The sequence below is a fragment of the Dermacentor variabilis genome, chromosome 2 (assembly GCF_050947875.1).
Source record: "Dermacentor variabilis isolate Ectoservices chromosome 2, ASM5094787v1, whole genome shotgun sequence".
NCBI lineage: Eukaryota > Metazoa > Arthropoda > Arachnida > Ixodida > Ixodidae > Dermacentor > Dermacentor variabilis.
In genome coordinates, this window is record NC_134569.1 from 55158211 (window position 1) to 55175988 (window position 17778).

General features: G+C 43.1%; 1 protein-coding gene across 1 annotated transcript in view; it reads right to left on the reverse strand.

Annotated features, from left to right (window-relative positions):
• Positions 1–17778, reverse strand: part of LOC142571899 (uncharacterized) — a 44598-nt gene that overhangs the window by 19838 nt on the left and 6982 nt on the right. The window contains exons 2-5 of the mRNA XM_075680586.1: positions 12827–13006; positions 3078–3244; positions 1807–1946; positions 314–455 (exon numbers count right to left, since the gene is read on the reverse strand). Coding sequence (XP_075536701.1) covers positions 314–455; positions 1807–1946; positions 3078–3244; positions 12827–13006 — 629 coding nt within the window. The remainder of the gene's footprint in view (positions 1–313; positions 456–1806; positions 1947–3077; positions 3245–12826; positions 13007–17778) is intronic.

Here is a 17778-nt window from a genome sequence, read left to right on the forward strand (position 1 = left end):
CTCCATACTTCTGGAGTTATATCTAACAGAATCAGGCCACTAGAGAGCAGAAAGGCGTTTAGTACAAGACATTCTTTCCAGTTAATAATCCCTACAGTTATGACTGTGGCTTCAATGATAGTGACTGGTGAAAAGCTTTGTCCAATGCAGTTGGTCAAGTTGGTAATATGATCCACGGTTGAACTGCAGAGCGCACAAAAGACAAGAAAGACAAGCAGAGCATCAGTGCTTGTTTGTTACATCAGCCTGTGTCCTTCGTATTTTGTGTGCGCTACAGTCCAGCGATGGTGAGCACACTTGATGCAACGCTCACTTTGCCAGCTGCTTCCAGCTTTCCCGTTCTTGCCGGTACTTGTCAGCCGTGGACAACATCAGGGACTCACAAACAGCACTGAACATCTGCTCCATGCCACCAGTAGTCCCCGTGTGCACAAACTGAGCTTTCACCGAACCATCTGCAATGAGAAAGTGCAAGAGTGCCCAAGGTGTTCGGCCATCATGATCGGCAGATGCAATGTGATGACCAACTCCACTTTACAAACTCGGTTGTCACCCTCGGACAATCTCTTCTTTCCACATGTTTTCCAACAGCATCACATACACACACACACACACATTATATCCCGATTGATATTCAAGCAAGTGCATTCGTGCTTTCAATCTTGTTTTGACTACAATGCTACACTACTGAAGTTCTTGGCAAGCTTGCCCAGAAATGAAATTAAACCCAAATGGATTTGCTTCTACTAGTGTAAGCTGATGTTAGCTAAAGGATGCAATTATGTTATGCCACACATACATGGTTCCAGTGCAAGTATGTCTTACATGACATCTCTACTCGCAAAATTAAAGTGACCCTGACTGCTGCTCTCCTCTAAGGACTGTCACTGTCTCTTATAATGGTAGCGCACTGTGTAAGTCATCTAGCTGCAGACAATGAACACATCCTTTCGCTAGCTTCATTCTCTACATTTCTCTTGCATGCATTCTACAAAAGTTTTAGGAAACTCACGTGACCAGTGTTCTTTTAAACTGTGCTGGATTTTAATCTTAAAATCTGAATGCAGCATTTCAGTTGTCATAATACATTGTTTTTGAAATACATTAGTAAAGTAAACGTCTTCCACACCCTACTGGTAAATCCATCATTTATTACTCACCTGCATGGACACTAGACGAATGTGAAATGTTTTGGGAGATCTATTACAACATGCTGGCCTATATTATAGAATTTCAAGATGCCTACATAAAATTCACTTGACAGTTTTAGTCACAATTTTAGTGACTTCACAGGAAAATTTAGCAAAAGTTTAGCCACTTGTTTAGAGCTAGATGCTACGAAAAGTATGGCAACACTGCCTGAAAGTAGCATGAAGCTACAAAGGAAACCCGATTGTCTTCCTCAGGAAAAAAAGCTTCACAGACAAAGTAAAAGTTTTTTCTGGGTAGAATTCAGACCCAGCACCACTGCCTTTCTGAAGAAGTTGCTTTACCAGTTGAGCTAACCAGGAGACTTAGGAGATGGCACAGTGAGAGCTAAGGGAATGCAACTGAAAGTGCAGAAACACTGAATGTGCAAATCAGTTTTGTATAAATTCATAAGGGTGGAGGATCACGAACTTCACGCTACTTTTGCATATATGCCTGCATTCCTTTTCATGAATTTATAATGCGTTATACCAAATCAAACACAATCCAAAAGTGATTGAATCAAAGTGTAATAGGCATTTTCAGAAGAGGCACGGAAACTGAAACTTTCTCCCGTTAAAGAAGGCAAGTGGCAAGGTAGATGAGAATCAGATTTACCTGGGGTGGGGTGTAAGGGGAACAGCTGGAACAGGTGGGCAGTCTGGAGAAGCTCTTGCTCCATGGAGTGCAAGCAGGCCATGTAGATACGCAGGGACTTGCCCAGCTCCACAACATCAGGCTGTGACAAAGCTTCCATCCTGAGTGACCATGAGACGAGGATGAAAGAAAAAAACCTAGGTGAAAGCTCGCTGTCCAATGATGAGAGAAAGCATGTCAACCTTGCACTAAGGCACACCTCTGAAATCAGGAGAACATGCTCAGCACAGCCCAGTGAACAAAACGGACCTATATATTAAGATTACGGGAAACATCTCAGTAGCCAGTGGATGAACTACACTTCATCTTAATAAAGTTTACACCCTTCGAGACGTATCTTGTCCCCAAACAATAATTGTCATCTATCTTGCTTGCATTTCCCTTCTTTAAATCTCTTCACTCACAACCTTCCTGTCAAGAATGCTGTGTCACAAAGATATGCTTATGTCATTTGTGACTTGAAAGTACTGGGCACACAGCGTTATGGAAAGAAAAGGCATACAAGATAACGATTATTACCTTCGGACAAGATAAGCCCCAAAGGGTGCAAACTTTTCTTAAAGTGCACCACCATGGTGCATAATGCACTGTCTGAGCCAAGAAGCACATGCCCTGGAGTGCTTGGTGGGTAGAGCTAGGCTAGTTTCAATGAAATACATACTAAACCTCATTTCTAATCATGGTTTGGTGTCGTTATCCTTGATAGCTACAGCCGAGTCTAGCGGGTACCCATACACCCACACCAACATCATATCATATCTGGATACAACTTAATCAGCCATGCCTGCTCTAATCTGGGAAATTCATGCTGGCTATTTAGTGCTTTCAAAGTATATATTATTTAAAAACTTTGGCGTAAAATGAAATCACAAAAAAATTCAACTGTAAAAGAAATTGCAGCAATGCCCACTGCAAGTTTGATTGGCACTGAAACTTAGAACTTGCGTGGAATGAATTCATTTTATGGAAGACACAAAGCTACAGTTCCAGGTTATTGTTATGAAAATGTTCCAAAGCCCCATACAGAGGCACAAATATTTTGTACACTACAGTAACCACAGCAAACAGCTAAGTCTTTCATCTCTTTCTGTGTACTTATCCTATGCGCTAAAATGCTTTCCACACAGAGAAAAGGTCATTTGCAGTAGGCAATAACAAGTATGTGCCACAGAAATAGGAGAACAGCCACGTAAAAATTGGAGTGAGACGGGAAAAAGGAAGAAGGTGCGCACCCACGGAAAACATCCACGAAATGTGCCTTCAGGCAGTGTGCCATCTGGCAGCAACGGCACTGCAGAGCAGACATGCGGCTCCGGTGAAGGAGGCCGTCCTTGGGTGTCCCCACCAGGCGCATCAGTAGGCTGTGCTCCGTCAGCGAGTTGGACAGCTCTTGAACGAGCTGAGTAGTGCCAGCATGTTAAGCACAAGAAAAGGAGAGAAGAGAAGGAAGGACAGTGAAAGGGGAGTAAGAGAGGAAAGGTGATTAAAGCAGGAAAATGATGCGGTAAGATCTGCATGTGATCGTCCAATCTTTTGCAGGGGGCTTAGTATGTACCATTGGGGACAAATGAAATGCAAACAGGATGGTCTAGAGTAGGGCATTTATTACAAGTAATACATCTCGAGTTCAATGTCATGTCACTTCATGCCCGATCATCAAAAAGATGGGGTAGACCCCAAATTAAGCACACGAGCCAAAACCCTACCAATTTCACATAAACTGGTGACAGTGGAAATACAATAATGTGTTCTTGTTAGCCCCAACTTATTGACATTTTCTTTGTGTAGATAATCCATAGAGGTCCGCACCAAGAGAAAACATTAGAGCCCCTGGCTTTTTGCTGCACACCTACTAAATTCCAGCAGCAAAAGAGCAAAGGCCATACAATATAACAAAAACCAGCTGTGTACAGAGTTGTCATTGGCTTCAAGGATTGTAGCAGCAGAAATTGCAAAACACAGACAAAGAAAGGAATGAACAGAATTGGACATAGCTGCTACGAACATAGGCGCACACCTACGGACGTAAACGAAGACGTAACATAGACATGCTATGGACGTGGACACAGCTGCTACATCGAAGTCCATAGCACGTCTACATTACATCTACGTCTACATTATGTCTATGTCCGTGCATCTATGTCTATGTCTGTAGCAGCTACATTCATGTCTGTTTGTTCCTTTCTGTGTCTGTGCTCTACAGTTTCTGCTGCTACAATCCCCAAAGAATGAACCAACTAGCTCAGTTAAACACCATTTCGTCAGTGGCTCTTAGGTGAAACACACCATATGCATTAAAGCATTCACAGCAGTGTTCCGGAGTTACCAATACGAAATTGGAATGATTCTGAAATAATTTCACATTTTCGCAACCCTGGAATGGAATGGGAATGGAATGGCAACAGCACTTGGAGGAATGGAATGGGAAGGGAATTAAGTGCCTTTTGCCCAGAATGGAATGAGAATGGAATTACGTCTTTTTCCGAAAATAGAGTGCTTTTTCATTTAAGCGCTGTTCTTTTGTCAAAATATGCCGGAGAACTAACCAGCCCACATTTAAACATTAGTAAGTTAGAGCCTCGAATTTAACAATAAAGCAGTACTTCTAAATGGTTTGGCTGATTACAAGCACAGTACATTTATAAGCAATGCACCTACTACAATTCTGTCCTTATAGACTGAGTTGCTCCAAAGTTTCTCTCAATTCTTCGCACAACCACGGCTCTAAGCCGTTGGTATCCGTCGTACGGAACTATCATGGTGGAATACTCAACCCCTCCCCTTGCATCTTGTGATTTCTTTCCTTACCTGGGCGACACCTTCACCCCGACCACCTGCTGTCTCCTCACTCTTCACTTCTTTGTTTTTGCTTCTGTCACTATCGGCGGCACGGATGCATATTCGAAAAAGCGCTTCTCTAAGTTGTGATGCGTATTGACGCTGGCGCAATGCTTGTGTTCACTGCAAGCTTTTGCATACCAGCTTGTGCGCCGTCTCACCTTGTACTCCTCTCCCCCCCCCCCCCTAAACCCATTTGCAATACTGCCCCCTGTCTAGACACATGGACGCCTTTGCCCAAAACTCTGTCGATGAAGGTCTGCAGGTCAGCGCAGCACACAGTCGTACACGGTGAATTGTGCACCCTCTCCCTCCATACAGAGAGAGAGAGAGAATAAACTTTTGAAAGCATTGGTTCGGGAAGCCAGCCGAAGAAGTAGGGACCATGTAACTGCACCCACAGCAGTGCCTCCTCGAGCCCCGACGCAAAGACTCATGCCGAAGAAAACCCACGTTCACTCTGATCTAGGGAGCTCTGTTCTAGAGTGGGAGAAGTCCGGGTGGCGGCACCACCCCGCTGGCACCTGCTGGCGGCTAGAGATGACCAATGGTTCATTTAGTAGCTCGCTCATACTGTGACTGCTAGACAGTGCTTCAAACCATCCCCCTTGGCTTTCTGGCTACCCCCACCCTCCTTTGCAGCCTTCTATTGCAAATAAAAGGCGCTTCCATAACGCAGTGCCATGCTGGCTCCTGCGCCCAGCAGCTCACGCACGCCATAAGTCCGCCAACATGGCACATCGGAAATAATTTTTTGAAATTACCCGTGAAGAAAACAAACAAGCTGCATGCTGCAAGCTTTGCTCTGAAACTATACATGCTGTAGTCGGAATTTCATCTAATTTGATTCGGCACCTAAAAAGAATGCACGAATGTGAGCACATGCAACAAGAGAAAGGGCTGGCAAGGCAGTCAAAGATAATGTCGGCCTTCACCGCTTGGCGCAGCTCTGTGCCTGTTCATTGAAACGCTGCTCTTGACTACGCCATAATCTACTGATTTCCACTGACATGGAGCCCTTTCATGTTGTCGAGAGGGAGTTATTCAAACAACTCATAACGGTAAGTTTGACAATATTATAAGCCGCCTTTCATCAAACTAACTGCTTTGTATTCTTTCAGATTCAGGTCACCGTCCCAGGCTGCAAGTCGCCATCGTGAGATGACCTCAGAGAGGAGTTCCTGCCCGGGAAAGTATCAGCGCTGCAGGCCAAAATATCATCCATCCTTGGCGGGAGCGGAGCATGTCTGCATCGCACTAGACGTGTGGGCGTTGTGGTCTACGGAGGATTTCCTGGCTGTCGGAGCAACGTTCGTGGACAGTGATTTCACAGCTCACATGTACCTCCTCAGTTTCACTCGTCTGATGGGGAGCCACACAGATGCTCGGATCCGCTCCGAGTATGATGCTGCGTTGCTGCAGTAAAACATCGCTGACAAGGTGAAATATGCATTTTCATTCAATTTCACCTCTGTTACTCTCTTTATTTCATTTTCCAGGTCCTTTGCGTGGTGACAGATAACGCTTCATCAATGATAAAAGCTTTTGCATTTACTGGGTGGGAGACTAAAGAGGACGAAGATGATGACAATTTCGACGACTGCCTGGAACGCTGAACCAAGGAGCTTTTAAACGAGTTCCATCAGTTGGAGCAATTTTGATTTGGCTGCACTGCCCATAGCCTGCAGCTTGAGGAAACTTCACCATTTGGCAGGCATGTGCTATTAAACAACAGACTGGTTTAATCTTATATGCATTGATACATCATTCATTTATTACTATACTGATGAACAATTGTTTGGGCCAAGCCTTGTTAAATAATTTACCATGAATGCATGGACAAAAAATTTACGAATATAATAATTGCAGTTTGAAAAGTAAGGGCAGATAACTGTGCTTATTAAAGTTTAGGTGCTTTAAAGCATTATTATGCAACTACCCCCAGCTAATGTTTAGCCGAATTTTCGAGCGTGCTTCACTTTTTCATCTTGAGGATTCATGCTGGATTTGCTGCCATGGCTGAGGTCACAAACTCTGCTTCCCATCAAATAGTGGCTGTGGGTCATTTTTCTGCCGTAGGCCAGGCGCCAAGGTTACGCGACTTCGAGGTCTGCTCTCACCACGTTAATCAACCATTTTGAAATACCTCTAAAGACAAACAAAAACAAAACTGGCACATTATGTAAAGAACACCCGCAGTGTCCCAAAGTTACATTTTAAAAGATTTGGATTGGGTTGATTCATTGTTCAAGCTATTTTTGTCTTATTGTATTTAGTGCCTCCTTGCTATTTTTCTCCTTTTCCGATATCCCTCTCCTTTCTTTTGCCTTACACCTCCCTCCCCCACCCAGAAAAATGATATCCTGTGTATGTCACTCCTATTACAAATCGGTCTACCCGTAAACACAGATGCCTGGCACATAAGACCAGTCAGCGAGGCAGCAGTCTACTGCTAGTATGTTTATTTGAATTACAAAGCCCATTTCACTATGATAATACCAGCCGTAGTGCTGTAGCCATGGCACTATGTGCACAACATTTATTCCTAAAGAACAGGAAGGTGCAGCCTATGCATTAATGTGCCCTCAATTTATTGTAGGGCTGGAGAAAATGGCCGTGTCTGACCGCACTTTATTTTGTCTAATGCAGCCTTGAAGAGTATGAATGTGTCGTTGAGTGAAATACCGTAAATTACATGTCATCATTCCTTTTCTGAAACTTTATTTCATTGCATGTTTGCCATTTGCGCTACCTGTACTTGCAGTGGCAATATTCACTAATTGTCATACTCGCTTTATTTTGGGACCCAAATACCGAGGGAGTCGTGCAAGAATGCAGCGCCATCATTGCATCTATTCGCAAGAGCACCGCTGACACGAAAGAGGTGTTGACTGTAGCCGGTCTGCATTTGGAATCTCACAATGCAACGAGGTGGAACTCGCAGCTACAAATGATGAGAGAGCTCGTTACCATATTTTTGAGTCATCCAGGCCTGACAGAAACTCTGCATGCATGCAAGAGGGCCAAGCTGGCTAAATATGAACTGAGGCTGGTGAGAGACTTGATTGAGCTTCTCTCTTCTGTAGAGGAAGCATGGAGTTGCTGCAGAAAAGGCACAAGACAGCCAGGCTTTTGCTTCCCGCATTTGAAATATTGACGTTTCCCTTGCGGAAATCTTAAGCAAAGGTACACTTTGCAAAGAGGTGGCTAAAGGCCTACAGTGTAGCCTGGAGAAGTGGTTCGCAAGCAAATGGACTCTGTTTTTTTGATGGTTGCCCTTCTAGACCTGCAGTTTAAGTCTTCTTGGTGCTCAGCTGCAACAACCCAGCAGACGCATTCTGCTGTGCTGGGGAGGGGGCTTCTTTTGTTAGGGCAGAACAGCGCCAGCACCATCACGAATGCAGACTCTGAAGCAGGGCCAAGCAGACTGATGCTTAAAAACATCAGGCAAAATGAAAATGCTCACAAAGACAATATGCCTGGATCCATTGCAGGAAAAATTTCTCTTTACCTTACAGAGGGAACTTGTGCAGACACGGTTAAGCCCCTGATCTATTGGAAAGCAGACGCTAGCCGCTTCCCCTTGCTTTCCTGCCTCGCAAGGGCAGTTTTCACTGTGAATGCAACATCAGTTAACATGGAACGCATGTTTTCTACAGCATCCCTGATAATGACAGCGAAGTGAAATCGGCTGTCAAGCACCTCTTTCGAGCAGCTCATGTTTGTGAAGCACAACACATAGTTAGGGGTAGAAGGCAATTGTTCTATGTCACTTTTTTTGTTTTTATAACTAACCGTTGAAGTAGCCGTCATTTACACTTCGGGTTTTCAAAATGAAACGGTGAAGTGCCCATTTAGCTGATGACATTTTGTTGAAAAATTTCGACGAATAAAACCAAATAAAGCTTCTTTCTGACCCTGCACTGCTTGCGGCCTTTCTCGCAGCATTTAAAAATCACAAGAACACCTAAGCAAAAATAAGCTATGTCGTCATTTTAACATTAACACATTTAAGCTTAAGCAATATGAAAACATTACAAGCCGTTAAAACATGCTGCCATGCCAATACTATAGGCAGCGGGAGAACTGCCCCTATGGGAATTAGGAGGGTGGTTGTACTGCACGAGATATGTCACCAAGCTACTATCCCTCCACTTTGGTAACATTTTTTGCATATTTTTGCAGTTCTTAACGCATCTTATGACATCAGCTTCATGGCGCGTTCATCGGTAACTCAATAAACTACCAAGATGCCTTTCCTATGTTGAGGAATTACAGGAATGGAATTGAACTGCCCGGCCATTCCCAGACTGGGAATGGGCTAAGCTTTTTCATTCCAAGGAACTGAAAGGAATGGAATTGCTGCAAGTTCTGATTCTCCGGAATGGAATGGGGGCACCGATTCTGCAACACTGATTCAGAGTAGCTTAAATTTGGATAAAGATGCACAGAAAAAATACCTACTTCATTAATTGGAAAACATATTAGGCAACATAGTGTCAACATTTGTTTCCATCAAGTAGAAAAATTGTTAATAGTTATATCAGACTGAATGATTACAGGGGTCCCCCTGAGAGATTTTCAGATGCTTTTGCAGATGCACTGATTTCTTTTGGGAAGACACAGTATGGCAGTGTGCTACATGGCTGGTTCCTTTCTTATACAGAGTGCATTTCTGCAAGAAAAAAGAAATGAACGTAAGAAAGTTTGCTGGTTGACAAGAAACCAAGCACTTTCAATTAAATAAAAACTACACTTGAGCATGCAGCATTTGCAGCAGCAAAGGTCTTATGAAACTGAGTAAACTTTGGCTTATTGACTCTGCAGACAGCAAAGGAATTTCTTGTGCAATGGGTGCTCTATACGCATCATGACCTGGCCTCCTCAAAGAGACCGTACATACTGTAGATATTTGTAATGTCACATGCCGCACATTGTGAACAGCCACATATGCTTCCCCTTCATCTACACTTGCTCACCCAAAACACTTGTGAGGACTCTGCACAAACTTTTCTTGCGTATTATTTCACACGGCCTCATGCCATTTTTTCTTTTTATTCATTACACTGCGCACTGGTGTGGGGGCTACTGTAACAGTGATACTAAGAGCTAGCCATTTGTGATAACCACTGACAAAGATGATGATCGGCCAGGCGAGAGCTTAGAATGATTCAAATACCAGGCCAGGAAGACAATATGCTTGTCTGTTGGCCAGCCGCTACTGGACACTGCAGCCAACTATAAAGTAAAGGTAAATGACCTGCATTTACGCACTGCATATAGCTCTACTAAAGGGGTTAGATCACCCAGTAAACAAACAAAAATGGTATAACTATAGTTAATTTACGCATATTGATAAATAAAGCCTCAGTTCACAGCCTTTATGGGTGCACAAAAAGAAAGAATAAGAGCACCCTCACACAGAAACTTGAGGGCAGAAGGAAACCACAAAACTTTTCCTGCACTTCATTTGAGTGAGTGGTAGTAGTTGTTTATTGTATTGAGGACAAAGACAAAAGGAGAGTGGAAATTAAGGACTGCGGGCATTGTTTTGCCTCACTTCTTAATGGACACATGAACTGTCCCACGGCCATGAGAAAGGTACAGCCTAAGAGAAAAGATAGGGGAGACGAAAGTTACCATAAACTAGACCTAAAGAAAATACAAAGAAGTGAAAAGGGGATATATTTATAAAGTGATGATCATAAATAATGTTTTTAAATAAATAAAAGGGTGTAATCAAGACACACAGAAATATACATGCAACAGCTATTCACAACACGGCACTGTGCAATGTGTCATTCAGCTACATGGTGGAGTTATGTGCGACACCAGGCCCATCTCCTCCAAGAATGCCGCCAGGCTGGCATGAGCCCTTTTACACATTTATATCTCATAAGCTCTGTCAATCCTGCATATATGAACCCACGTATGAACTTTTAAGCACAGCACTATTTTGTGGCTTAAGATGCCCTACATTCAACTTAAACCTTCTTTGTGCACAGTGCAGATGGCCAAACCGCTGACCCTTACACTTGCCGTGGCGTCCCACAGTGTGGGGTTCTTAGCCCCACTTTGTTCTACCACATACAGTAAACCTTTCAATATATGCTGACGACATATGCACATGGGCCTCGGCAGTTACACGTCTCCAGGTGCATGCACGGCTCCAAAAAGCAGTGACCCTAACATCATCATACCTGCGTGCTCACGGCCTCATCATTTCGACAAAGAAGTACACCTTAGTCACTTTTACCACAAGCCCATGACCTGGTACCCCATTTCTATTGACCACCAAGCAATTTCATACGCAAAATCTCACCGATTCCTAGGCGTTATTATCGACAGAGACCTTTCATGGAGCCCCCACATCTCGTACTTGAAGAGGAGGCTTAGTTCTATCGCCCATATACTAAGGTTTCCTGCTGGTAAAACGTGGGGCACATCCGTGGAATCTATGCTTCAACTATGCAGGACGCTCTTCCTAGGATACTTGAGATATAGCGCACCAGTGCTGTCCAATGCTAACAAAACTAACATCCATATCCTACAGAGCATTCAAGGCCAAGCCCTTCAAATATGTCTGGGACTACCTCAAGTGTTTCAACCGTAGCAACAATTGCCACCGCGAGGGACCACCCAATAATGACCCATATAGCTATCGATGCACTCCGGTGCCATATATCCAGAGTCCCTGGATAACCACTATCTTGTTCGCTTGCCGGAGAAAGGACCCAACGCAGCGTTCTCCAGATCAGTTGCAGCTAACCGGTGAGGCACTCACCCGCAACAAGAACGCCATCCCGTCTGTGGTGCTTGAAAAAGCCTCCTGTGTACCTTGCTACTCCAGGAATAGTGACGAAAGCTAGCCTGACTACCGCAGCTCTCAAGCAGATCACATTGGAACTTTTGCATTGTTCATACGCTAACCGAATTCATGTTTACACGGACGGTTTCGTCTCGGAAAATTCGACGGCTGCCATTGTTATACCATCTCAATCGGTCGTCCTCAAGTTTAAGACTTCACATGTAACGACATCTACAGGTTCCGAACTTGCCGCTTTTCATGCTGCTGCTGAATGCATTGAAAAAGAACCACCTAACAAATGGGCAATATTTTGTGGTTCGAAAGCAGCCCTCCAGAGCTTGCAAGGTGTACGACGTGGCAATTATGAAAAGCTGCTGTCTAAAATCAACGAAACTTGCCATTGCGCTTCTGAACAAGGACATGATATCATCTTTCAGTGGCTGCCAGAACATTGTAGCATCGCTGGTAATCACCTCGCCGATGACGCTGCTTGAAGTGCCCAGGCTGGCGCACTGACACTCCTTATACCTTTATCAAGACTAGGCACTCACAAATGTGAGGCACTCACAAATGGCGGACTCACAAGTGTGTGCTAAGTGCAAGTGTGAAGAGACCATCAGTCATCTTCTGTGCCACTGTTCTCGCTTTGATAACCAACGTCAGGTTCTCCACTATGCCTTGACTAGACTGGATGACAAGCCATTTACAGAAGCAAAGATCGTGGGAGCCTGGCCTCACAGTTCACTAGCCCAGAAAGCAGTTTGAGCGCTTCTGCACTACCTGATGACAACAGACTTGAGTGCCTGACTACAGACATCCTACACTTAACTTAGTGCATGTGAAAGTGCGGTATAGACTCATCTCTCTCTCTCTCATATATATCTTTTTAAGGCTTCATGGTACATGCAAATTTTGCAGTCCGTGAGGGAATGTGTTTTGGAAATAAATAGAGATGGAGTAAGACTACATGAAAAATAAATATAGATAAGCATTGCAAAGTATGCACCCACCAGATCAATAGCACATTCTTATGGCGATAACACATATGGCAGAACCATGACAGAAGAGCATCACGCAAAGTGAAATTTGATGAAATATACAGTAGGCAACCAATGTATGGAGTTATCACAGCGTTCTATAGACTTCTTCTTCCATTTCTCTCTCTCTCTCTCTCTCTGTCTCTCTCTCTCTCTCTCTCTCTCTTTTTGCTGCTGTTGTGAAGTTCAGGGATTGAAAACATTACAATGCATTTACAAAAGGCCATGGCAGCATCCTTTTTACCACCCATGTGTTGGAGTGAAAAAGAGGCATGGAGCACAGTAGGAAGCAATTTACCTTGAGCAGTGACTTTGTAGAAATGGTAGACACATCCCGAAAAAGGGCAGGGATCAATCTATGGTATTCCTGGTTGGCTCCACCAGAGGGCACCACAACAACGTGGTCCTTGGAAGACTTGGCCAGGAAGCAGCGATGGCAAGACACGGGTGCTATGGACAGCTCCTGATTCATGGCACCCTGCATGGCCCCTCCAAAGCTCATACCAGCAGCATATCACACAATGAGCACAACTGGCTGCAAGGCAACAGCGAAAATGTTTTGTTGGAACTAATCCCTGCATATGTAAATGTGTTTTGACTTTACGAACCACTTTTATAGTACCATTAACTGGTTCCTACCACATTCCAGCTCGATTTGCAGCGATGCAGAGCCTTACAAGATTGAAGACAGAGAAACCTTGCTTGAGCCGAAAGTTAATATGCTCCCAGAGTATGACGTAATAGTTATACAGAAGCCCGCAAGGTAGAGAGAGAAGTACATAATAAAGAAAAAATTAGACATAATTGAAGGAGTCATGTGACCAGAATCCTGTTGCATTTTGGTTGCTTTGCAAACTAAAAAGCGAGAGCACATCTGAGAACACTCTGAATGAAGCAGGCGAATGTATTCTGAACACTTGAATGCAAAGTGCCCTGTCAGGGAGCTAGAAAGTAACCAGTCGGATGTACTGTTGGTAAGAGCAGAGGGCAGTGCCTCTTATTCAATAGCAAGCTTTGACTATTCCTGCAATGAAGAATCAAATGAAAAATGCACATTTATTATAGCTGCTACAGTGCCTACTGGTGGGCGAACAAATAGAGTCCTTTATTTCTGCATTTGATGTGTTTGTTTTTAATTTGGGTGTTATTTTTAAAGGCAAAAACTGGAGAGGAATCAGGGGTTCTTGTTGGCTGACAATCCAAAGTTCAGGATTTTCCTGGTAACTTTACCAAACTATTTACAGAGGCAATCACCCACTTATGGACAAAAACTTTCTATTTAAACAAGAAAAATCACTCAGAGGAATAGATAATGACAATAAGAGCAGCTCGCAAGTCAATGTGACAAGGTTATCTATAAAAATCGTTGTTGGCAAGCATCATTTGTACTTTTAAGGAAACCATATAAACAAGTAGAACAAATAGAAACGTGCTAGGCAATCAAATGTTTATTTTATCTTTTGCACTTTCTTTAATGAGAAAAAAAAAACACAAACAGTAGTGCCCACAGGCATGCTTCAGAAGAGGTGTGACAATTTTCATTATCTTACAAGCTCTTGTTGACATTTCTGTGTTTATGTATTGGACCTGTCAGGCCTTTGAATGTACCTTAGTTAGGAAAACATCCTCTCAACATCACAGCGACAGTTCGCAATGCAGAACAACATCAGTGTTGCATTCGCTAGGTTGGGGCAGCAGGCAGTCGCGATCTGACAGCAGGCCAGCACATAAATGTTGTTCTTGGGGCTTCATTCTAGGAGGTGTTTTTTACTGCAAGTTAAAACACACACACAAAAGAAAGACACATAGAAGACAACGCGGACAACACATTCTAGGAAGTATTAGACAGTTATAGTATAGCGTACGCAAGTATAGTGTACATTAGAGAGTTTTAGAAAAGGGGCCCCAATAGTTTGGGGCCCCAGAGCGCTTTGCGGGTGTTAGCGTTGGGGTACACAGGAGTAAAGAGTTTTAGAATAGGGTTTTACGTTTGCAGATAGCGTCTTGCGCTGACAGCGCCACTACGGCATCAAAAAAAAGCTATTCGAAATAATTAAATAAAATATATCATTTTATGATAGGAATATTCATTTTGACTGGTATGTACTCGTTTTTAATTACAATTTAGTTGTTATTCTGTAAGCAGCAAACAATTAGTTGCACTTAGTTTTGAGCAAACCAACTTTACGTGCCTTTAACAGCCAAGCTTAGCCGTGTTAGGCCTACGAGCCTTAAAATCCACAATCGAATTCGGAATCAGCGGCGTCTAATGAATCAATCTTCACAACACACGCTAGTTGAGAGAAAGCGATAAACGCAGTCACTTCTCCTAGTTTGCGAACTTTGCGCGTTATCACGATTCGAACCCAGTTTAGTGCTAGGTTAGAGCCGTCGCTTCGATGGGTGCTGCCATGTTTGCCGACGCAAAGCTTTTGGGGCCACTATTTGGGCTCCCGCTAAATCGGTGAAATAGCGTTCCCAACGCAAACCTCAAGTGCAGTTTGCATCTCGCGCATGCGCAGTGGCTTCGACGCTATTTCTTTGGGGCCCCAAGACGTTTGGGGCCATTATTCTAAAACTCTCTAATATATGCTATAGTATAGCGTACGCTAAGCAGCGCACGTTTGTTACAGTTTTAGTCGTCCTGCAATACCTTCAGATCTCAGAGGCCATATGCCGTTGTTGGGGCTATCTCCCAACTGTAGCGATAGGTGGTGCTGACATCTCGAACGTTTCGTTAGGCTTCGACTCGTTCGAAACGAGAAGCGATCTCGAAAACTCCACAAGGTTATCTATAATACTCTGTCGTCAAAGCGGCCTGAGATTAAGCGAAAGCTGTCTGCACAGTAATTTGCTACAAACGAAGTGAATTTTACAAAAGCAACGCCAAATTAAATTCGAAGCAGACAACCGGGACCACCGCCATGTTTTTCGCAAACTACGCAAACCACGCAAAGATGCTAATGCTAAATTTGAGAAATAATGTGCGTACGCTATACGCTATGGGTTGTTTAGTGTTCTGCACATGCACAGTAACGACCCGCTATATTATAGCGTATGCTAAACTAAATGTGTCTGTTGTTTAAAGAAATACTTTAGAGAATGTACATCAGCACTGAAGTAGTTCAACAGAGGGATGTAGTGAATGAATGACTGAACTGTTTGTTCTAAACGGGATCCAAAAGCGTGCGAGTTGGCATACAGTAATCGACTGTTGTCCTTATCATTTACATTTCACTGCAATGCACTGGCCTATTGAAACGTCCTGCTATTTCCCAACAGAAGCACTCCCGATTTTTTTATTTTACTTTTTCTCTATGCGGATGCACTAGGGGCACTACTCCAGGTCAAGTGAGACTCCCTCATTCGTTTCCAACACAGAATGGTGGCACAGAGGCAACACGCAGCCTTCAGATAACTGCATTTCTTCATGCCCTTCACAAATGGGTCCGACTTCAAGGTGAAATCAAGTTTACCGTGCTTTTGTAGAAGTTGTTCGAGGTGCAAAAGACTGGAATTTTCAGGTATTGCCCAAAAATGACGTATCCTACTTATATACCAAGAATCTCGCTCCCAGAAGTAAAAAAAAATTGAATTCAATTATGGGGTTCTACATGCCAAAACTTGATCTGCTTACGAGGCACACTGTAGTAGGGGACTCTGGATTAATTCTGACCACCTGGGGTTCTTTAATGTGCACCTAAATTAAGTAAACGGGTGTCTTTGCATTCTGCCCCCATGGAAATGTGGCTGCCATGGCCGAGATTTGATCCCGCGACCTCGTGCTTAGCAGCACAACACCACAGTCATTTAGCAACCACGGCAGGTGGGCTCCCAGAAGTCAAGGAGCTGTCAAGACTGAATAATGTTTAAGAGTACTGAGGTAACACAAAGGTTTGTTCACTTGTCTTTTATGCCGGCTTGTTCGTACTAAACCCTTTATACTGACAAAATGCTAAATCACTTTACTGCCACCAGTCTCAGCAAATGAACTTGTTGTTGCTTGAATGACTACACGAAAAATGAGCATATACAGGTAGTACTAGTTTGTCTTGTTTGATGTCACGTATATCATCAAAACTACATTCAGCACTAGATGTTAATGTGCAAAAACAAACAGTTCATTACTCTGCAGTATAAGCTCATTTCATAGAACAGTATACTACACAAAGGTAAGACTGTACATTTCTGTTTAGATATTTTTTTAATGCAAGGCCCAAACAGAGGGGTGTGCAAACCAGCCACTGTGACCAATGTCGACATTTTAGATAAATGTCCTATTCTTAAAGCCATTCATAGAATGCAGTTTGTAATAGAAAACTAATTCTTTTTGTTAGATGGAAGCATAATGAAGATTTTCTCTAACAATTTGCCCTACCCGTCTGTCATGCTTGGAGATCTAAAGCTCAATCGAAATAGCTAGCCACAAGTCATAAGATTCCATTCTGAGGTAATTATCATGGGTGGATATCATGGTTCAATGACTTGGCTATCACTGACATGAGCATGTTGGTTGTGGAGTCTCAGCACATTTCTAGGGGAGCATGTGCTTTAAAGTGAGAGTAAAGCAGAAGCTAATTGTGAACATAGTTCAATCCACTTCAGGATGCTATTGTCAAGGTTCAGCTGACTAAGTTTATAAAGTAGAAGTTTATGACAGACCTTATCAAATGCTTTAGCAAAGTCTAAAAAAAATGCAATCTGCAAATGACGACCGATAGAAAATACGATGCAATTTCTGTGTAAATATTGCAAGCTGAGTTTAACATAAAAATGTTTTTCTACATCCATGCTGAGCTGGTGTGAGAAATGCATTGGATTCCAGGAAATTAACAAGATGTTTGAAAATTATATGTTCAAGCAATTTAAGGCAAGTGCTTGAGAGTGAGATGGGACGATAATTAGCTGTTAAATTTTTGTTACCTGATTTATACAGTGGAACCACCTACCCAATTTTCCATTGGCTAGGTTGAGTAGATGTATCCAGTGATTGCTGAAAAAGTTGTGTTAGTATAACTGAACTAATGGCGTTGGCATTTTAAGAAATTTTGAGTTAATAGAGTCATAACCAGGCAATTAGTGTTGGTTTAGGGAATCAATTAATTTCGCCACACCAGCCGTATCTACAATCACTGGAGGCATAACTACATAATCATACTGGCGAGTGGGAAGTAGGCGGTCATTGTAGGGGACAGAAAAATTTTTCACAAATGCGTCATTGAGGGCAGCAACGCACTGCTGCTTAGGTAT